This window comes from Eptesicus fuscus, chromosome 20 (assembly GCF_027574615.1).
Source record: "Eptesicus fuscus isolate TK198812 chromosome 20, DD_ASM_mEF_20220401, whole genome shotgun sequence".
NCBI classification, from domain to species: domain Eukaryota; kingdom Metazoa; phylum Chordata; class Mammalia; order Chiroptera; family Vespertilionidae; genus Eptesicus; species Eptesicus fuscus.
In genome coordinates, this window is record NC_072492.1 from 36,129,810 (window position 1) to 36,150,947 (window position 21,138).

Sequence of the window (21,138 nt, forward strand, 5' to 3'; positions counted from 1 at the left end):
GCCCTTGACTGGTTAGTGAACCTGTGACCTGTTGGTGGGCGTAGGCTGACATTCTAACCACCAGCCAGAGCGGGTATTGCATGTTTTAAAAATTATTTTCTTTTAATATTTAGATTCATTAAATTTATTTTTTAAATTCTAAAACATTTCTTACAAAAGAGTATTACATTCTGCACACTGCTCTGAATAGATGCCAGGGACATAGGAACAATTGTTACTTTCCCTCTCTGTCCCCTCCCGCCTCCCCACATGTTGCAGGGATCACAAAACAAAGCGTTCACAATAATTACATAAGGAGAAGTTTCCTTTCTAACCACCACCAACGAACAAAAATTAAAATTAACTCACTCTGCTGCTGTTTCAAAATTTCGATGTTAGTTTTTGCACCGCCCACCCCTTGCCCCTGGTTTGTAAGGAACTAAAACATTACATCTGGTGAACAGCAAAGATTTCACTACACCTCAAATGCAGAACACCTATGAAGCAGAGGAATGTTGGCTCTTTAAACAGCAGATTAAAACCCGGGTTCGGTTCCGGTCAAGGGCATGTGCCTTGGTTGTGTGCACATCCCCGGTGGGGGGTGTGCAGAAGGCAGCTGATCGATGTTTCTCTCTCATCGATATTTCTGACTCTATCCCTCTCCCTTCCTCTCTGTAAAAAATTAATAAAATATATTTTTAAAAAACACTATATATGCAGGACTCCATCAGTTCTTCACTAGTCTTAGGAAAACTTTCCAGAATACTGCTTCACACTGTTCTGCAGCAACAAATACTATGTGTTCTGTGCCAGGTCCTGTGATCCTGTAATGGATCCTGTAATCCAACCTTCGGACCCTTCCAAAGGCTCATCAATTTTATTTTTTTATTGATTTGAGAGAGAAAGAGCGGGTGAAGGAGAGAGAAACATCGATTTGTTGTTCAACTTATTCACGCATTCATTGGTTGCTTCTTGTATGTGCCCTGACTGGAGATGGAACCCGAAACCTTAACATATCTGGATGACATTCTAATCAACTGAGCTATGGGGCCAGGGTTAGCTTATCAATTTTGATCAGAGATCCTGACTCATGATGAATTTGTTTAATCCTCTGACCATAAATTACATAACAGTCTAGCATAGGCAGTAAGTCCCGCTATTGAGATACCAATACGATTGTCAACATGGAGAATTTTTTTTCTGATAAACTGCAAGTTCTGACTCTTTCTTTTCTTTCTTTCTTCCTTTCTTTCTTTCTTTCTTTCTTTCTTTCTTTCTTTCTTTCTTTCTTTTTCTTTTTCTTTCTTTCTCTCTCTCTCTTTCTTCCCCCCTCCCTCCCTCCCTTCCTTCCTCCCTTCCTTCCTTCCTTCCTTCCTTCCTTCCTTCCTTCCTTCCTTCTCTCTCTCTCTCTCTCTCTCTCTCTCTCTCTCTCTTTCTTTCTCTCTTTTTTAATATATTTTTTTTATTGATTTTAGAGAGGAAGGGAGAGGGAGGGAAAGATAGAAACATCAATGATGAGAGAGAACCATTGATCGACTGCCTCCTGCACGCTCAACACTGGGGATCGAGCCCACAACCTGGACAATTACTCTGACTGGGAATCCAACCATGACCTCCTCAATCATATAGGTCGATGCTAACTGCTGAGCCACTGTGCTTTCTTCAATGCAACCAATACTGCACGGGTTTTTTTTATTTCAGACCAACTGTGGTTGACCCTTGTTTGACAGCTTCCATTGCATATTCAATTTGACGAATCCTGCCCTGAGGGCTCCAAACAGTGACATCACTGTCATGCTGGTTGCGAAACATGGAAACAGGGTTTGGATGGGCCTGGCTGTGGGCTCCTGCAAAACTGTGGATCAAGGAGCCTGTGCATGTCTTTTGATGGGAGACTCTGATATAAGAAAAATTATGATCTTTAGGCACTTTACCTATCAGGTTTTCCTCCAATAAGAATGACTCTGGGGGGTGGGGGGGATGGGCTGGGTAGAAAAGGTGAACAGATTAAGCAAAAAAACAAAACAAAACAAAAAAAAACACAACAAAACTCACAGACACAGACAACAGCATAGTGATCACCAGAGGAAAGGGTGTTGGGAGGGAGTAGAAAAGGGTATGGGGGGGATAAATGATGCTAAAAGGAGACTTGACTTGGGGTGGTGAACACACAATATAATATACAGTTGATGGATTATAGAATTGTACACTTGAAAGCTATATAATTTTATTAACCAATGTCACCTCAATAAACTCAATTAAAAATAAATATTAATTAATTAATATTTTTTAAAAAGAATGACTCTGTCAGTGGAATGAGGACAGCATTCCTGGAAAAGCTTGATTGTTGTCTGAGTGCTCTCTTGAAGTTCTTTAATTTTAGCACCTCTGATACCAACAAGTCCTCCTGCCGGAGTCTGATGAATCAACAGTCTCAATTCGAATTTAAAGTCGCTTCCGTTATAGTGTTGGTAACTTAAGCATTCCACAGCCTCAGATTCGAGCGGGAGCTGGCTGGTGGCAGTGGGTGAGGGCAACTGCAGGCCCTCTTCCAAGGTAGGGATGCTTTTTTTTTTTTTTTTAGAATGTCTCCAATTGTTTCAGTATCAGCACTGAAACTCAATATACGCTCGGGACCACTGCTGTCTGGGATCAAAACACTGGCACTGTAGTCTGTACACAGAGCCTTAATAATCTTGCCTCCTTTTTCAATCACTACCCCAGCATTCTTGCTCTCAAGCAGAATTCACAGCTAAAACACCTCATCAGTGTTTTTAGAGCGTCTAAAAGCTTGTTCCGCTTCCGTATCTTCTGCGGGGCGTTTACTAAACTCACCATTGGTTCGAGTGCTGGGGAAGGTTTCCTCTGACTATTCAGTTTCCATTTCCTGTACTATGTGGACACACCAATTGTGCAAGGCTGCTGTCCCTATGCTGCCGTGCCGCCTCAACTGGTCACAACTAGACAGAGACTTGAACCAGACCAGTTGAAAATCGCTGATCTTGGATGTGGAGAGAGCCGAGTGCCTGAAGAATGGCGCCTTTGTGATGAACACATCCAACAGCAACTTGGGCTTCCTCCTCACGGGTGGCAGGATACCCGTGACCTTCCTGTGATATTACGCCCTTTATATATATTAAATAAATAAATAAATAAATAATCACTGATCTAATGCATTAAGGTCTTGGGGGAAAGGACGTGAAAAGCTGTTGTCTGTAGGTGACGCAGGCATGGTCAGAAGAGTTGTACTGAGCGGAGAAGGCTTTCTGTGCCATGAGGAGTCTCGCCCTTCTGGCCACTCTTCCTCATCTCTTCCTCTTTGACTCTGATTTGCAAGTTGGCTACCAGGTGGGCTTCTACCAGGTGGACTTCTATCAGGAGATGAGGTAAAGTGCCAGGCTTCAGCATCAAGAAGACTATGTATCACCCTAACCGGTTTGACTCGGTGGATAGAGCATTGGCCTGCTGACTGAAAGGTCCCAGGTTCGATTCCAGTCAAGGGCATGTACCTTGGTTGCGGGCACATCCCCAGTAGGAGGTGTGCAGGAGGCAGCTGATCGATGTTTCTCTCTCATTGATGTTTCAAACTCTCTATCCCTCTCCCTTCCTCTCTGTAAAAAAAAATAATCAATGAAATATATTTTTTTAAAAAACAAAGAAGACCTATGTATCAATATTAGTTGCATGACTTGGACAAGTAGCTTAACTTTTCGGAGCCTCCGTTTCCTCACCTGTAAAGTGGGTTGCTGTTTAACAGAGTTGTGAGTTTTACATGACACATTTTGTATGAAACATTGAGCATACTGCCCAGCATCCTCAGAGCATCCCCACGTTACACAACATCAAGCTTCCTGGAGTGCTGGGAGGGCATAGAAATGTACCTGGGGATGGTTTCATAGGAGAGTTCAGGAATGACGAAGGGTCACAGCAATCCTGCATCTGACATTTGGTCCTGACTGAAACCATGCGTCAGCCTCCGTGCTGAGGGATCAGCAGTGTTCTCAGCACTGCTGGGCGTGTGCTATGGTCACTTGGCCATGGTCCTCTTCAGTCACATTGAATGTTGTTCTTGTAAATCTGGCCTGGGTTCTTTTCGGAAAAACAGCCTGCACAATGTGATGTCATGGTCCAGCCTGGGTCAGGGAAGGAGGGGGAGCATGTTGTGCGCAGGATCTTATTTCTGGAGGGCTCAATCTGACCTCAGAAGAAACTCTATTCTCCCTTCCTTTCAAGACCCAGTATGGAATCGGTACTCTGATTTTGAATGAGAGGGAAGTAATAAAATCAGGGTTAAGACATGAAACTTAGCATCCAGCAGTTCTGGGTTCGATCAATGGCAGCTACTATGAAGTCCTCAGCAGTTGATGAAGAATAGAACGTGACCATTTTCTATGCTTTTTACAAACCCGAGAACCACAGTTTTCTCTGATAACCATTTTCCCCTCTGAGAGGTGGTTATGCTCCTCATACCGAGTGTGCCATCATTCTGGAGATGAGGAGGCTGGGGAAGAGATGGAGTAATTGTGTCCCTATTCCTTTGTTCTCCCCTCCTTAGCTAGCTGGCTCCCTGGCTGCAGCCCTCCACGTTCTTCTTGCTGCCTCCCTGCCCTCAAAGATGTTTGTCTCTGCTCTCCAGCTCGGGAAGATCGGCACCACCCAGCCAAAACTTCTGGCTTCCTGGGTCCTGTCTCTCCCCCACATTTTCTGCTCTTTTCTTTTTCTTGTGCAGACAGCCGGAGAAGAGGCCAGCATGTGTGAATGTCTCTGCACCAGAGACACTAATTCCAAGATGCTCCGCATCATTTCATTGTGCAGGGGACCCCGGTGTGCTTTTTGCTTCCCCTTACGTTGTTGTTGTTGTTGTTGTTGTTGTTGTTGTTGTTGTTGTGTGTGTGTGTAGGGGGAAGGCTGAGGATTCGAATGGCACTTCTTCTAAGGACGGAGTCATCTCTCCCCCTGCTCCAGGCAGGATGGCCCTTAGCCTGTAAGAAGAAGGGAAACACATATGACAGTAGGATTCTTACCCAGGTCAGAAATCTCAGGTCAAAGTTCGCTTGGACGAGAACCACATTCCTCTCTTCCCAACCATTAGGGATGTATGTGGGGTAGGGACAGAGGAATAAGGGAGTGTATAGGGAACTTAAAGACCAGACTCCATTGGATATAAGAAGAAAAGGGGGGAAAAAAAGACTAAAAACAATACTATGCAACAGTTAAGAGAAAAGTGGCACATATACATATGGCATCATGGAAAGATATCCAAGACATGTTATTAAATTAAAAAAAAAAAAAAAGCCTTGGCCAGGTTTACTCAGTGGTTACAGCGGCCCTCAGACCAAAGGGTTGTGGCTTCAATTCCTGGTCAAGAGCATCCACTTCGGTTTCGGGCTCGATCCCTGGTTAGGTGCATGTGGGAGGCAATCAATGAATGTGTCTCTCTTACATCGATGTTTCTCTCTGTGTGTCTTCCCTCCTCCCTTCCACTCTCTCTAAAAATCAACTAAAATATCCTCAGGTGAGGATTAACAAAAAAAGAAAAAGAAAAAAAAAATACTGAACAACACAAATATTAAATCTTATTTATGCTTTTAAAAAAATATATTTTATTGACTTTTTACAGGGAGGAAGGGAGAGGGAGAGAGAGTCAGAAACATCGATGAGAGAGAAACATCAATCAGCCACCTCCTGCACACCTCTTACTGGGGATGTGCCCGCAACCAAGGCACATGCCCTTGACCTGAATCGAACCTGGGACCTTTCAGTCCGCAGGCTGACGCTCTGTCCACTGAGCCAAACCGGTTTGGGCTGTTTTGTTTTTTTTTAAGTGTAAAATATATGGGGAGGTGAGTGAGAAAGGAATGGGGTTATAAAGTTTTCTGTGTTTAAACATTTTGTAACAGAGACTGAGCTGCAGACAGAATAGGAAACTCTGGCTTCAGTGTGGTCTTGTTTTTCCAGTATCACCTGAACAACAGGGAGGCTGGGTCTATGTCCTAAAGAAGTTTGACCTTACGGGACAACATACTATCTGCGCAGCCCATCCTGCTGGGTTCTCCCAGGCAACAGATACTCGCCACACTGAATCATGTCAAGAAACATTTCAAGCCCTAACCGGTTTGGCTCGGTGGATGGAGCATCGGCCTGCGGACTCAAGGGTCCCAGGATCGATTCCGGCCAAGGGCATGTACCTTGGTTGCGGGCACATCTCCAGTGGGGAGTGTGCAGGAGGCAGCTGATCGATGTTTCTCTCTCATCGATGTATCTAACTCTCTATCCCTCTCCCTTCCTCTATTAAAAAAATCAATAAAATATATTAAAGAAAAGAAAAAGAAACATTTCAAGGTGCTGATGACCCAGAAACCCAGTCCTGTCCTTTGAGGGTCCATTGAATTTGATGTCTCTCCTGTCTCCTGCTACCCCTCTGAAACTTTCCAAAACCAAGCTCTCCAGTCTGTGAGCCTTGAAGCCTTCTTAACCACCAGGCTCTTTGGAATCTGGTGTCACCATTGCCTTTGGTAATGCTTGTGCCAGGCGATCATGGCAGCACCCCCCTAAAGGGACCAAGCTTGAATCTTCTTTTCATATTTTGACTCACTGCCAGGTTATTTAAATGATTTGAAAGAAAAAACTATATTTTGCAACAAGTGTACACTTATGTATTACTTGCAATTAAAAGTCTATTTTTATAGCAAAAATGATACATTTTGAAGCAGAAATGGGCTTAGAAAAGAAAGGTGAGGGATTCCAGGGATGGAAAATGGGACTTCCCGTGAAAGAACCTGTCCCTGATGAAGCTCTGCTCTGTCCCTTTGCTGCAGAACATGGGACTGTCTCCTATGGCAACTTGGAAGATGAAGGTGAGGTCTCCAGTCTCCGTTCAGCCCCAAAGGGCCCTCCTAGCTGGGCCCCAAGTTACCGGGATGCTCCCAGGGGTCAATGAAAACATCCAAACATCTAACTGGTAAGAAAAAGTGGGAAGAGGAAAATCAGGAGGAGAAAAATATTCCCAGACTCTGCAGCGGGAGGGTTTGGACTTCCACATTCGGGAATGACTGCTACACGTTCTCCTCTGGAGGTCTCCAATCCTGACGCAAGCTTAACCCCAACTCGAGGCTGAAAATCACACTTTCTGCCAAGTCACCTGTGTATTCCCTTTGGATTCTCAGGTCATTTTGTATTTGAAAATGTTGAGCTCCAAAGACATGAAATGGCCTTCCCAAGGTTACACAGCGAGACAGAGGCCCTCAGAATCCTAACCAATGTTAGTTTGTTTTTATCCATTATACCATGCTGCCCTATTTAAAACCCAACATTTACTTTTGACAAGTTTAATCTTGACTCCAACTCCAGTTCTAACCACAGTGGACTCAGGTGCTTCTGACCCCGGCCCAGTGGAAATGGCTGGTTTTGCTTTCTGCCCCTCCTTGCTCCCTAATTCCATCGTATCACTCAGAATTTCCCTCTTGACCCTTTCTTTCTTTCTTTCTTCCTTTCTTCCTTCTTTTCTTCCTTCTTTCTTTCTTCTTTTCCTTTCTTTCTTTCTTTCTTTCTTTCTTTCTTTCTTTCTTTCTTTCTTTCTTTCTTCTTTCTTTCTTTCTTTCTTTCTTTCAAGGGCAATCACAGGTGGGAGGGAAGGAATGGATTTTGTCCCTGGCCTGAAGTGGCTCTGAGGTGCCTGGCTTTTTTTCTGCACCTTGCAGAGGATGACCCTCCACAGGAGGGCTTTGGGGTTTATGCCTAGTAGGCCACCTCCCCTCTCCCTCTGAATGTCTTTCTAAAGCAAGCTCTTGACCCCTAGCCCTGGAGGAGAGCCACAGGTTATCAGTGGCCATGACTCAAGAGCCTATGACCCTGAGATGAAGATTTTGAAGACAGATCATGGAAGATAATCTGTGTTAGGCAGGGATGAGTAAATTTGGACAATAGCAGCAGCTGAGTCCAAGGGTCAGCGTCTGGGAGTAATTTAGGAAAGTTCAGTGCTGACAGCTGTGTCTGGAGTCGAACATCACAGCCGAGTCAGCTCCTGGGCTCCTCCACTGCTTCAGGCAAATGAAGCTCTGGCTCGGACGCAGAGACAGCTGTGATGAGGCAGAAAGCAGGGCCCCTGGGGGCCCGGATCACCGTGCTACTTGCCAGCAGTGTGACCTTAGGCAAGTCCTTGGGAAAGGAAACTAGAATCTACTTGAGTGCACGCAATGCCCTTTCCCAGATGTTACGCTCACTACAGCGTAGTGAAGAGGGTGACTTTACCGGGGAGGACATAGGAATCTGTGAAGGTAACTGAAATCATTCCAGGGGAGTGGAGCGACAGAAAGGGGACTCGGGGCTTCTGAACGCCAAGTCCCCTCCAGGTACCCATCTCACGAATGCAGTCACACATCGCAGGTTCTAAACCCCTCCCCTCTCACAACCTGGGTCCTGAAGGGTTGTGGCCCGCTTCTGTCTGGCAGCACAGTCCTCTTACTCTCGCCCCTCTCCCCGGTCCTGTTTGTGGGTCTGGGCCCCAGGAGGTCCCTCGAAGGGAGGGTACTGCGACGCTGGTTTTCCCCTCTATCTCTATTCCCAGCCTTCTACCGACTCCGGAGGGCCGGCTGTCTTCTCCCCGGTGTTGGCAGGCGGGCTGACATCAATGGGGATTCCAAGGAAACTGGAAACAAGAGTCCAGCCCCAGGCGCGCCCTCCCCGGCGGCCCAGGACGGCCCTACGCCGCCAGCCTTAGCCGAGTTCCCGGGCCCCTCCCTCTTCTCCGAGTCCCCGAGGGCAGCTCGCTCCGCACCCCGCCTCGACCCCTGCCCACCTCCCCTCGAAAGAGATGGGACAACCGGAGTCCCGGAGCGGATGCTGGGAGACCCTGGCCAGTCCCGGGCGCCCCGCGGCCGAGAGCAGGAACCGGACCCCGGTCCCGGGGTGACGACGAGGGGAGCTGTCCAGCCCCGCAGGGTGCGCTGGAAGGAAGGGTGGGCCGTCGCCGGCGGGGCGGGGGGAGCGGCAGGCGCCAGGGCCGGGGGAGGCAGCGACTCCCCCTCCAGCCCGCCGGCCCTGGCGTCGCCCCCGCCCCCCACGTGGCCGCCGCTGTCCCTGCCCCTGCGAGGAAGCGGCGCGGCTTCCTGCGACTGGGGCCGGGGATATAGGCGCCCCCGCCCGGGCCCGGCGCAGCGCCGCCGCCCCTCCCCGCCTGCTCGCCGCGCGATGGCCTCGCTCCGGGCAGGGAGTGCCGCCGGCGGCCCGCGGACCCCGGCGACCCGCGCGGGGCGACCCGCAGCCTTCAGCCTCCTCCTCCTGCTGGGGGGTGAGCGCCGCGCCGGGGCGGGGGTGCCAGCGCGGGAGGCCCGGGAGGGGAGGGGGGCTGGACGGCCGCGGCCAGAACGGGCCCGAGGCTGTGGGTGCGGACCGCGCTGCACTTCGGCTGGTCCCTCGCCCCACCTCGGTGAGGGCGCCGTGCAAGCGGCTTCCCGAACCTTGGGGGACGCTGGGGCGGGGGCCCGGCGGAGAGATCGTGGAAGGTCTGGGGCGGCGAGAAGGGAAGGCGTTTGGGATCTGAACGCTGGCGGGAGGGGCTGGTCCTAGGCGCTCTCTTCTGGGCACGGAGGCACCCCGTGGGTGCATCATGCCTCCTTCTCTTCTGAGATGAGCTCCGGCTTCCCCCGGGTCTTTGCCTCCAGCTCACACCCGCCCCCCACGCTCCACTGCCCAGACCCAACGATTCCACCTCCCCCAACCCCCATTTCTGCCCGCAGCCACCCTGAAGCCCCAGGAGTCGGCGGCTCAGCTTCTCACCACCGCAGGCAGCTTGGAGGCAGGTGAGTGGCCAGCGGCGGTGGGAGGCGTCCTGGGGCAAGAGGAGAGGCAAGTCAGTGGGGAGGGCTCCTGGCCCACAAGGCAGGCCCCCACGCTGGCCACCTCACAGGGGGGTGAGCAGACCCCAGGAAAAGGGTATGCGGAAACTCTTGCCAGCCTGGGAAGGGCTGTGCACGTGGAAGGCACGAACATTCTCCCTCAGCCAGAAGCGTCTTGTCTCAAGACAGGGACAGTGACTCATGAATGGAAGCACCTGGACCAGAGGGCTTGGAGGGGAGGGCGGGGTGTGGTCAATGTGCAGTCTTAGTGCCCACAGAGAGAATGGTGATGTACTACGATGAGAGCATTTTATTTTGCTGGGAAGACTATCGGCTTATTATGGACCATATCAAAGAAGACTGGTGCGACTGGGCCATCATTAGCAGGTAGGGGCCGGGCCAGAGGGTGGTTTGGGCCAGGGGTGGGGCCTGCTCCTTGTGGGTGGGCCTTGAGAAAATGCGGGGCACTCCTCTGGGTGGGCCCAATCCCTCCCTCACTCTGGTCCTCTCCTGCCCCCAGGCCTTATAGCGACCTGCAGGAGTGCTTGGAAAGGGAAGCAGAACACTTTGACCTGGGCTTCCCCAACCCCTGGGCGGAACAGATCATCTTTAAGACGCACCAGACCCACTTTGCCAACTGCACCCTTCAGACCGCCTTCTCAGACCCCCCAGAGGATGTGCTCCTGGCCATGATCATAGCCCCCATCTGCCTCATCCCGTTCCTGGTCACCCTGGTGGTGTGGAAGAGTAAAGACAGCGAAGCCCGGTCCTAAGGTGGCAGGAGTTTCTCAGCAGCCACCCCTCCCTTCCCTGCCACCGCCAGGTCTCCCTCCCTGTCTCCCTGCCCCCTCCCCTCACTGCACACGGAGCCCGAGATGGGTGGAACGGAGCTGGGTGGGGTCATGGCACAAGTTCTGTAATTTTCAAAATAAAAGGATTCTTTTGTACACCGTCCTCCTCCCTATCCCAGTGGGGCCCGTGTCCTTCCCAGAACCTGTCACATCCACAGGCCCCCAGCTCTGGGCAACAGGATCTGATAGTCCCACTGTTTTGTTTACTTACCTGCCCCCACAGTCCTCGGCCGGCACCCCCCCCCCCCTCCCCACCACCACCTGAAGGCTACACCCCTACATCCCTCCCTCCCAAGGTGGCGGCCTTTCCTGCCCCTATCCAAACCCAGCTCCAGGAAACGTGCAGGAAAAGACTCCCTTCCGGTCTGGCCAGCCGCTGGGGAGGTGTGGGGGGAGGGGCGAGAGAGGCCTCCGGGCTGTGACTCCTACAAGAAGGAAGGGGGGCCACCCAGGAGTTCTGAATTTTCCGCTTTCATGTTTCAGTTCACTTCTAGAGACTTCGAATAGGAACTCTGATCTGACTAACTGGAGTCCACCCCTAAGGACCTCGGTCAGGATTGAGGGTAAAGGCAGTGGGGGAATCCCTCTGCTACGTTCACCACAGGACTCCCCCCGTCCAGGTCCCTGGCCCTCATCCTACATTGTCCTGGACCCCGGGGGTGTGGCCTACAGCCTGGCTGCACACTGCCCCCTGGTGTCCACTAAGCCAAAAAGCAGAAGATGGATGTGTGGTGGAAGAAGCTCAAAACAGGAGATTGGACCCTGAGGTCAGAGACCTGTCATCTCCATAGCAAAGACTAGTTCTATCGGCTTCTGAATCATACTTGGGCTCCCTTAAGACACTTTCCCATTGTCGACATAAGAAATGTCCAAACCTGTGGAGAATTTTTAAGAGTTTCTTTGAGGGGTGGTGGGGCTGGGTGGAGGTGGGCAAGAGGGGAGAAATGGGGGACATCTGTAATAGTGTGAACAATAAAAATAAAGTTTAGCCCTGGCTGGTTTGGCTCAGTGGATAGAGCGTCAGTCTGCAGACTGAAGGGTCCCGGGTTCTATTCCAGTCAAGGGCACATGGTTGCGGGCTCAATCCCCGGTGGGGGGCGTGCGGGAGGCAGCCGATGGATGATTCTCTCACATCATTGATGTTTCTTTCTCTCCCTCTCTCTTCCTCTCTGAAATCAATAGAAATGTGTTTGAAAGAAAAAAGATAAAATAAAAAAATATATCTAAAAATAAAAATAAAGTTTAATCAAGTTTATTTGAGCCAAAACTGACGGCATATACTAGCAGCAAGCTCTCAAATGCTCTGAAGAATAACAGTTTTACAGTTTCTTTCATGCATTTTATTTTATTTTTTATATATATTTTTATTGATTTTTTACAGAGAGGAAGAGAGAGGGATAAAGAGTCAGAAACATCAATGAGAGAGAAACATCGATCAGCTGCCTCCTGCACACCCCCTACTGGGGATGTGCCCGAAACCAAGGTACATGCCCTTGACCGGAATCGAACCCGGGACCCTTGAGTCCGCAGGCCGACGCTCTATCCACTGAGCCTAACCAGTTTCGGCTCTTTCATGCATTTTAAATTAAGGAGGGGATATAAGGAAGATTATGTGAAGGTGGGAGAAAGCAAGGTGAGGGTGATTACATCTTAGAAGGAGGGGTTTGGAAGGAGGCATTTTCAAAGGTGTGCTAACCTGGATGCACAAAGACAATGGGCCTGGCTTGCTTAGGCTAGAAATTTATATGCCTAGGGTGTGACTACCCACCATGACCTGCTCAGTTAGGAATTTATGATTTATTACAGCATCCCTTTTTTTTTTTTAAATATATTTTATTGATTTTTTACAGAGAGGAAGAGAGAGGGATAGAGAGCCAGAAACATCGATCAGCTGCCTCTTGCACACCCCCTACTGGGGATGTGCCCGCAACCAAGGTACATGCCTTGACCAGAATCGAACCTGGGACCCTTGAGTCCGCAGGCCGACGCTCTATCCACTGAGCCAAACCGGTTTCGGCTACAGCATCCCTTTTTTATCCACACCACTTTCTGGGGGCATATTTAGTCTCTGACTCACCATTTTGGCATATGGACACTCTTGGAGGTTCCCTGGACAGTGAGGCTCAGTTCTCACCAGGGAACCTTCACCTCCAATTTTCCTTGGAACAAACGTGCCAGGTCATCAAAAATACCTAGAGAACAACTTTGTGCTCCATAAAGACACCTGTTTATTCCTTGTGGCACCTAAAGCCTCTTCAGGAACTTCCTTCACTCCTTGTTGAAATATCTGCCTCCCTGAGAATATACATCTCCAGTTCCTAGACATGCCTGTCTATTCCATAGATACATACTTGTATGCTTTCTGGAATGTATCTATTCATTCTCTGAGACACAGTTCTCCTCTCAGGTCGTATTTGTCTCTCTAGAGACACACCTGTTCCCTTGGACATTTTGAGTTTTCACTGATATAAATCTTTGCTGTTTCCATGAATGTATCTTTTCCAAGGATATATCTATGCTTTTCTTGGCCCATATTTGCCTTCATGCATTTTGCTAACATGCATCAAAGGCATGCTGGTGTAAGACACTGTATGGTATATTGTGTTGAAAAAGAAAGTTAGCTGCCCTAACCGATTTGGCTCAGTGAATACAACGTCGGCCTGTGGACTGAAGGGTCCTAGGTTCAATTCCAGTCAAGGGCATGTACCTCAGTTTCGGGCACATTCCCAGTAGGGGGTGTGCAGGAGGCAGATGATCAATGTTTCTCTCTCACTGATGTTTCTAACTCTCTATCCCTCTTCCTTCCTCTCTGTAAAAAAATCAATAAAATATATTTTTTTTAAAAAAGGAAAAAGGAAGTTAGCTAAGACTTGGTTTCTGCCCTCAATGGCTTTTATCTAGTAGGGGAGTTGACATGCTCAAATAAACAAAAACAATGGAGTATGTGATGAGAGTCATGCAAAGAATACAAGCCAAATGTTTGTATGAGTGCAAAGGAAGGAAGGGTCACATCTAACAGAGGTGTGATCACAGGAGTTAAGATCACAGGAGGGTGATTGTAGAGTTGCTACATGAATTAATGGTAGGTGGAGTGCATTCCCCTAGAGGAGAGAGTAGAAAGGGAGATGAATTAGGAAACTATTGTAATAATTCAGGCTTGAGAAAAATAGGACATGGACCAAAAGTGTGGTGAATGGGGAAATGGAAAATAATTAAAAAGTAGGAGAGATGATTAAAAACAGGGGAGGGAATCAACAGGATTTGGATATGAAGTAGGTGACAGACAGAGACTAGAGCTGACTCAGGCTTTGAACCTGAGTTATTTGGACAATGATGGAAGTAAGAATAGAAAACAGCCATTAACAGGAGGAGGTAGCCTGAGGAAAAGGATATGCAATATGAGGTAACAATGGAACAAGCTGTAATATCCCACAGTGAGTTAGAAATGGGAGTGGTGATGGTGGTGGTAGAAAGAGGGTGGAGCTGGAAACACAGGTTTAGGAGAATTCTGCACAGAAATGTCATATACAGCAATGAGAGGTATGAGAGTTTTAAGAGAAGGTGTATTGAAAAGAAGACTGAAGTTAGCTTCTTAGGAAACACCCATAATTAAAGAATAGGGGGAAAAGGAGACAAAGGGAAAGATCAGAGAGACAGTAGCAGACCAAGGATAAAGCATCGCCCTGGAAGCAAAGGAGATGGTGTACTTTGAAAAAACATTATTAATTGCAAAGTTAATTCGTTTATTCAACAAATATTTGTTGGGTACTTCTGTGAACCAGGAATTGTGCACAATGAAGAATGGATTTGGGTGGGGGAGATGTTAGAGATCAGACAAGAAATTGAGAGAGTGGCAAAGTCAAGGACACTACATTTTTTTAAAATTTATTTTTATTGATTTTAGAAAGGAAGGGAGAGAGAGAGAGAGATAGAGAGAGAGAAATATCAATGATAAGAGAGAATCATTGACTGGCTGCCTCCCACACACCCCTTAATAGGGATTGAGCCTGAAACTTGGACATATGCCCTGACTGGGAATTAAACTGTGAGGGCACTTGGGCTGTTTCCAGATATTGGCTCTTGTAAATAACACTGTAATGAACATAAGGGTGCATATATTCTTTCAGATTAGGACACAATATATTTTTAAATAGGGATGACTTCAGCATATTTGTAGACTAGTAGAGAGGAGGCAGGGGAAAGGACACGAGGAAGGATGATGCATAGAGAAGTCCTGGAGGAAGTTGGAAAGGAGAGCAAGAAGATATGCCAAAGGATTGGCCTTGTAAAGAAGAGCAGCATTTCTTCCTTTGAGTCCAAAAGGGAGGAGTAAAAGGGAAGACTTTTTAAAAAATATATTTTTAATGATTTCAGAAAGGAAGACAGGGAGAGAAAGAGAGAGAGAGAGAAACACATCAATGATGAGAGAGAATCATTGATTAGCTGCCTCCTGCATGCCCCCTACTGGGGATTGAGCCCAAAACCCAGGGCCAGGGAAGACTTTTTGAGAGACGAATCAAGTGTGCTGACAGATGGAGAGGGAAAGGTTAATAAGTTCACATTCATGGCTGCAATCTCATAAAATAGAAAGGAAGGACATTCTGCAGAGAGGAGGGAAATGGGGACAGGTGAGATGGCTTGATGAGTGTGGACAACGTTGCAGAGTTACTTGGAGCGAAGTGACAGGGAGTCATTAAAAGACAAAGGGTTGGGAGCATTTGAGAGCTTGTTCCCCACCATATGTTGTCAGTTTGGTTCAAATAAGCTCTTATTTTAAAAAAAGACAACCCTGACCAGCGTGGCTCAGTTGGTTAGACCAGCGTGGCTCAGTTGGTTACACCAAAAGGTGGTGGGTTAGGTTCCTGGTCAGGGCACACACCCAGGTTGCAGGTTCAATCCCTGGTTAGGGTGTATACTGATCGATATTTCTCTCTCAAATCGGTGTTTCTCATTCTCTCTCTCTCCCTCTCTCTCTCCCTCTCTCTCTCTCTCTCTCTCTCTCTCTCTCTCACTCTCTCTCCCCCTCCCTCTCTCTAAAATTTAAAAAAATACAAAGGGCCACTGGGCTGCACTGAGAGTCCAGTTGTGAGGTTGTCACGGAATCTGGGTCTCAGTCAGCATATTCTGGTGATTTTTTTTTCTAATAATACTCCCCTGGCAAGGAGTGACACAAAAGGGGGGGTGTGGGTGGGCAGGGACCAACAATCTGGTTTGGAAACTGACCAGCAGGTAGGTAGACAAGGGGACAGAATTGAGTAGTCTAGTCTAGGTAAGGAGTCACGACCAAAAGGGGTCTGGGACTTGAGACTATGAAGGTGAGAACGGGAGAGAGAAAGAATGGTAGAGTCAAAGGATATAGGAATCGAAGAGATTGGGAAATGTGAGACGTTTAATTTAAATGGCATTTGACACAAATGTTGTTATTGAAAAAAGCCCAGCATAGTGGGCACAATCCTAGGCTGGGGTCTGGAGACCTGGGGTTCTACTTGCAGTTCTGTGAACAAACTATGCTGCTGTGAGGAAGTCACTGCCTGCCCTTCTCTGGGGTTGAGTCAGACTTCTCAGGGACCTTTTGCTCTAACCGGTAAGGATTTTTAGGATAATGGCAAGGGACTGGCAGAAGAGGAAGAACCCTTCCTAGACTGTTCCTCTCTCCCAAGAAGGGGCCGGAACCTTTCTGCTGTGCTTTCTGCCAGGACGTGCGGAAGCGGAGACCGGAAGTCCTTTGCCGGGAGGTTCCGGGTTTCCTGGGCTACTACGATGGCGATGAGTTTCGAGTGGCCGTGGCAGTATCGCTTCCCGCCCTTCTTTACGTGAGGCTCAGACCCCGAGAAGCCCCGCTGTGCCTCCCTTCCCTCCCCTGACCCCGGGCTGAGCCCCGATCCTTCACATGGGGAGGGGGAGAAAGGACTCGGTCGCCACCACGCTCAGCCTCTCATTTCCTCCCCCAAACGCGCCTCCGGCAAGTGCTGCCTCGCTCCCTCTCCCTCCCTGTAATTCTGCACCCCACCCCCCTCACCCGGCAGGTTACAGCCGAACGTGGACACTCGGCAGAAGCAGCTGGCCGCTTGGTGCTCGCTGGTCCTGTCCTTCTGCCGCCTGCACAAACAGGCCAGCATGACGGTGATGGAAGCCCAGGAGAGCCCGCTCTTCAACAACGTGAAGCTACAGCGTATCCTCCCTCAGACTCGTCCACAGCCCCCGCACCTGCACTTCCACACTTTCCCACATGCCCAGACTTCGCTCGCACACCCTTCACCCACAGTAGTCAGGTTCCTATCCAAACTGGCCTTGGGAAAGCGCAAGTATATGGAGCTGGCATCCATTTTAAGCCCAAATCCAAATGCAGCAGCAAACCCTCTTGTCCCAGGCGGCGATGGGTACCCAGCTGTCACTCAGGTCTTAGAACCTCTGCCCTGGAGCCACGTCCCAGGCTTTTCAACCTGAGCCCCTATGACTCTGAATTTCCTGTCCTGGTCATTATGAGGCTCAAATTCAGGTACTACCTTTAGTAATTTTCTCTGCCTACCTTTATTCTCCCAGGAAGTAAGTGTCATTTGTTTTTGCTGCCTGATTCATGCCTAAACTATCTGTGCAGGAAGGAGAGCGGACAGAGGAAGAGGAAATAGTACATTTCATTTTGTAAAGCTCTTCCTTTAAATGGGAATCGTTTGTCTTTATCTTCTTCCCCCCCAGTGTCTAAGAGATGCCCATTTATATCCCATTGGGGAACTGCACATATAAGTATGTGGGAGGGAGAGGTAGGGGCCAGGTGGTTCTCAGCATGTGACTGGCTCTGCGAATTTTTATCTCACCCAGTTTATTCCATTAATGCCAATCCCTTAACCTTAAACCAGGGAAGCTCCCCGTGGAATCAATCCAGATTGTATTAGAGGAGCTGAGGAAGAAAGGTGGGTTCAATTCCCCAAATTTCTTATTTTTCCTCCTAATTGGCTTTTCCTGAGGACAGATAAACACAAGACTTTTAATAGCTTTTTTCTCTCCCCTTGCTTGCAGCCCAGAGTTCTCGGTACAGTAGACAGCCTGATTCTCTAGGTCCCTTCCCCCATTGGTATATAAATGAAAATCTCTTCCTCTGTGTCTTAAGACCTAAAGAGACATAGAAGGAGAACGAGTGACTTGCAGACAGCAATAGTAAAACAAATTTTGAATTTCTCTTTCTGAAAGCTGAGTCTCTTCTACTCTGTTCTACCTTGGTTTTGCCTCTGTCCCTTCTTAGAGCTGATGCTTTCATAAGTATCTGTTTTGCAGGGAACCTGGAGTGGTTGGATAAGAACAAGTCTAGCTTCCTGATCATGTGGCGGAGGCCAGAAGAATGGGGGAAACTCATCTATCAGTGGGTGAGACTATTCTGCTGCAATGACAAATACATGGCAAAGGAGATTTGTGTCTGTGCTCAGCAGATACCTGGTGTTCCCAGACTGGGCAAAGTGGAAGGGGGCAGAAAGAGGAAGTCTAGGTCTTCCAGGCAAGATTCTTTCAGGGACTCAATTTCCATGGCTGCACAGAGGTTCCCTTTCTTTGCCTGTTGGATAGCAGAGGCTACATGAGGCCATGTTTGGAGAATGCAGTACTGGGAACCACGAGTACTATTGTTGGCTGGAGCCTCTGGCCACAGAAGATAAATGGGGAAAGGAAGGGGGAAAAAAAACGCATGGGGCCCCTCCCCCACTGCACCCTTATGGGCTGTCCACAATATGAATTCGATGTTCTGAACCAATGTGGGTGTGGGGACAGACTCTGTCTCCAAAATTCCTAGCCACCACCAGCTCTAAACATTCCCAAGAGAGAAAGGAGGGTAAGAAGCATCAACAACCCAAATATAACAAATACATACCACCCATTCCTGAACAGGAAAACAACCAGAATGAGAGGTCAATCCTCAGACACGTGAAGACCTGTGGTTTAGTGGTTCCAAATGTGTGTGTACACATATAAATATAGCACCTGTATGGTTTGTGGGTTTTAGCCACTTCTCTGCAGAGGTGACAACCCTGGTTTGAGACTGGGTACCATTCCTGGGTCAGAGAGGTGGAGTTCACCTTCTCCCAAGAGATTCCTGGTCCTTATTCAATCCCCATTTTCTGTATCCATAGGTTTCCAGGAGTGGTCAGAACAACTCCGTGTTCACCCTGTATGAACTGACCAATGGGGAAGACACAGAGGATGAGGGTAATGCCTTTCTCTTCCCCTAGTTTTGCCATCTGAATCCTCTCTCCAGTCCTTGTTTAATTGACATTCAGACTCCCCTCTTCTCTGCTTCTGAATTCCAAATACTGCTTAACCCATACCCATTATTTTCATAAACCACCTGAATTCACATACAAAAAAATTCAAATTTTGTTTGTGAGGGGTATGTGTATTTTTCTAGGAATAGAGTCCATATCAGATTTTTCAAGAGCATCTGTGACCCATGAAAAGTTACGAATTAAGGGTGTAGACACCAAATGAGGAACCAGGGCAGGAGATTAAGCTTGAAATCTCATTCCTTGCTGACTCAGGCTTTCTTTCACCCTTTATTCTTCTAGAGGACTCAAGCTTTGTGGGCATTAGCTGAAGGGATTGGGCCAACACCCTCAGCCCTTTTAAATACTTTGTTTTCCAGCCAGGCAATGTTGCATAGTGTTTGATTTTTACATAGCTCTTTCATTTCTGCCTTCATATTCTGATCCCCAGGATCACCCAAAGCTCCCATCTTAGCTGGGGGCAAGGGGATGCTTCTTTCTGCCAGGTCCTGACTGCCCCAACAGAGTTTATAGCTCTTGGCTCTTCCCCCCTGCTCTGCAGGCCTCTGCTTGCTACTCCCACCATCACCTATGACTTCAGTGCTGCAGCCTTGCCCAGCCCACCGCTCAGGCTGGGCAAAGCTGGAGGCTTCCTCAGAAAGCAAGTTTTCTGACTTAAGAGCTGGGCCCCCGCAGGGGATGATGTGTGCAGGCCTGTTAGGGCTTGCCTCCTGCCTCTCACATCTCCCTGCAGTATAATGCCATATCTCCAGACACTCAGCTGGCCCTTGGCTCCCAGTCGTGTTCTTTTTATCTAGGAAATGGTATATATCTGTGCTGGACCTTCATCGTCTCCTGGCCAGATGTATGGCTATACTTCTTTGTGTCAGGACAGGTCCTCATGATGGGTACAGATGCGCAAGCAACTAGGGTCAGTCAGTGACAGGGTCTTGACCTCCCGAGGCTTGATTGGCAAGGCCCCTCTGGCTTGCAAGCAAATGGTGTCACTCTTGCGCATCAGACATATTTGGGGTGTACGTGGGGGTTGAATCTGATAGAAGAATCAAGAGTGGGAAAATTAGCAAAAATACTCATTTTATGCTAACTAAAGCTTTCTTCCACCCCTTACTTTTTTTTTTTAATTAAAAAAATACTGATTTTAGAGAGAGAAACATTGATTTGTTGCTCCACTTAGTTATGCATTCATTAATTGCTTCTTGTATGTACCCTGACTGGAGATCGAAACCCCAACCTTGGCATATCAAGATGACGCTCTAACAGAGATACTGGAGATACCGGGCTCGGGCATTCCACCCCTTACTCTTAAGGTGTACCCAGGAAGGATGGGTGGCAGCTGCAGCAGTATGGATGGCATATGCATATCCTGGTCTTGTAAAGTCTCATCTTCCAGCTAGACTACTCTCCTCAGAGGCCTTGAGCCCCAAGGAGCGGAGTGTCCCTGACTGCCCCTATCTCCCTGTTCCAAGGAGCTGAGTGTCCCTGACTGCCCCTATCTCCCCGTCCAGAGTTCCACGGGCTGGATGAGGCAACCTTACTGCGGGCTCTGCAGGCCCTTCAGCAGGAGCACAAAGCAGAGATCATCACTATCAGCGATGGCCGAGGCGTCAAGTTCTTCTAGCAAGACCTGTCTCCCTTTACGCCTTACCTCCTACCCTTCCAGGGCTTTCAAAAGGAGACAGACCCAGTGTTCCCACAGACTGGATCTGTGCCTCCACCAGACTCAAAGGGCTTCAGTCCACTTACCCCATGTGTCTGTCCCTGGGATAGGGTGAGGCTGAGGCAGAGAAGAGATGTGCTTCTCCTTGCCCACCTTCCATTCTGTCCTAGATTGTCCCTGAGCCGGGGTCTGTAAACCCAGCACTGTACATGTGTTCACATATGTAACTACACACACACACACTCATGCCTATACAAGCTGTCTTTCCCCACTCCCATCCCTGTAGCTGCTGTTGCCTCCCCTCTCAGGCTGGTGCTGGATCCTTCCTAGGGGTTAGTGGAAGCCCTGGCTGCAGGCAGCCTTCCAGGCAATATGAAGATAGGAGGCCCAAGAAGCCATCTGGTAGTGAGAGGCGGGGCCGGACAGTGATTTCTGATATTAAAAAGCTCAACCACACTGCCTGCTTCTGATGTTACTACTGAATGGGCATGGGGAGGGCTGTGAAGTGTTAACCCCTGAGCAAATCCCAGCTTAGAAGAGGGGAGAGA

At 48.6% G+C, this 21,138-nt stretch overlaps 2 protein-coding genes, 1 non-coding gene and 1 pseudogene across 3 annotated transcripts; 3 read left to right on the top strand and 1 right to left on the bottom strand.

Annotated features, from left to right (window-relative positions):
* Positions 1-1,841: 1,841 nt before the first annotated feature.
* LOC103293232 (heterogeneous nuclear ribonucleoprotein K-like) lies at positions 1,842-2,863 on the bottom strand (annotated as a pseudogene).
* A 119-nt stretch (positions 2,864-2,982) lies between these two features.
* LOC114234441 (small nucleolar RNA SNORA11) lies at positions 2,983-3,112 on the top strand. The gene has a single exon (XR_003620642.2). It is a non-coding gene; the product is annotated as a small nucleolar RNA SNORA11 (small nucleolar RNA).
* Positions 3,113-8,748: 5,636 nt separating this feature from the next.
* Positions 8,749-10,769, top strand: RAMP2 (receptor activity modifying protein 2). Its single transcript, XM_054709631.1, has 4 exons — positions 8,749-9,268; positions 9,717-9,779; positions 10,085-10,202; positions 10,336-10,769. The coding sequence occupies exons 1-4, from the start codon at positions 8,818-8,820 to the stop codon at positions 10,586-10,588; spliced, it is 885 nt and encodes a 294-aa protein (XP_054565606.1). The 5' UTR covers positions 8,749-8,817; the 3' UTR covers positions 10,589-10,769.
* Positions 10,770-16,369: 5,600 nt separating this feature from the next.
* Positions 16,370-21,040, top strand: VPS25 (vacuolar protein sorting 25 homolog). The gene is made up of 6 exons (XM_008149335.3): positions 16,370-16,479; positions 16,693-16,838; positions 17,524-17,577; positions 17,939-18,027; positions 18,784-18,859; positions 20,439-21,040. The coding sequence occupies exons 1-6, from the start codon at positions 16,427-16,429 to the stop codon at positions 20,549-20,551; spliced, it is 531 nt and encodes a 176-aa protein (XP_008147557.1). The 5' UTR covers positions 16,370-16,426; the 3' UTR covers positions 20,552-21,040.
* Positions 21,041-21,138: the final 98 nt, after the last annotated feature.

What these genes read in the sequence shown, in the direction of transcription:
- RAMP2 (XM_054709631.1), top strand. Translation starts at nt 8,818, where the DNA reads ATGCTGGGAGACCCTGGCCAGTCCCGGGCGCCCCGCGGCCGAGAGCAG. An exon ending in CCTCCTCCTCCTGCTGGGGG is followed by an intron (nt 9,269 to 9,716) that starts GTGAGCGCCGCG and finishes TTCTGCCCGCAG; the next exon opens with CCACCCTGAAGCCCCAGGAG. An exon ending in GACTGGGCCATCATTAGCAG is followed by an intron (nt 10,203 to 10,335) that starts GTAGGGGCCGGG and finishes TCCTGCCCCCAG; the next exon opens with GCCTTATAGCGACCTGCAGG.
- VPS25 (XM_008149335.3), top strand. Translation starts at nt 16,427, where the DNA reads ATGGCGATGAGTTTCGAGTGGCCGTGGCAGTATCGCTTCCCGCCCTTC. An exon ending in CAACAACGTGAAGCTACAGC is followed by an intron (nt 16,839 to 17,523) that starts GTATCCTCCCTC and finishes ACCTTAAACCAG; the next exon opens with GGAAGCTCCCCGTGGAATCA. An exon ending in GGAAGACACAGAGGATGAGG is followed by an intron (nt 18,860 to 20,438) that starts GTAATGCCTTTC and finishes CTCCCCGTCCAG; the next exon opens with AGTTCCACGGGCTGGATGAG.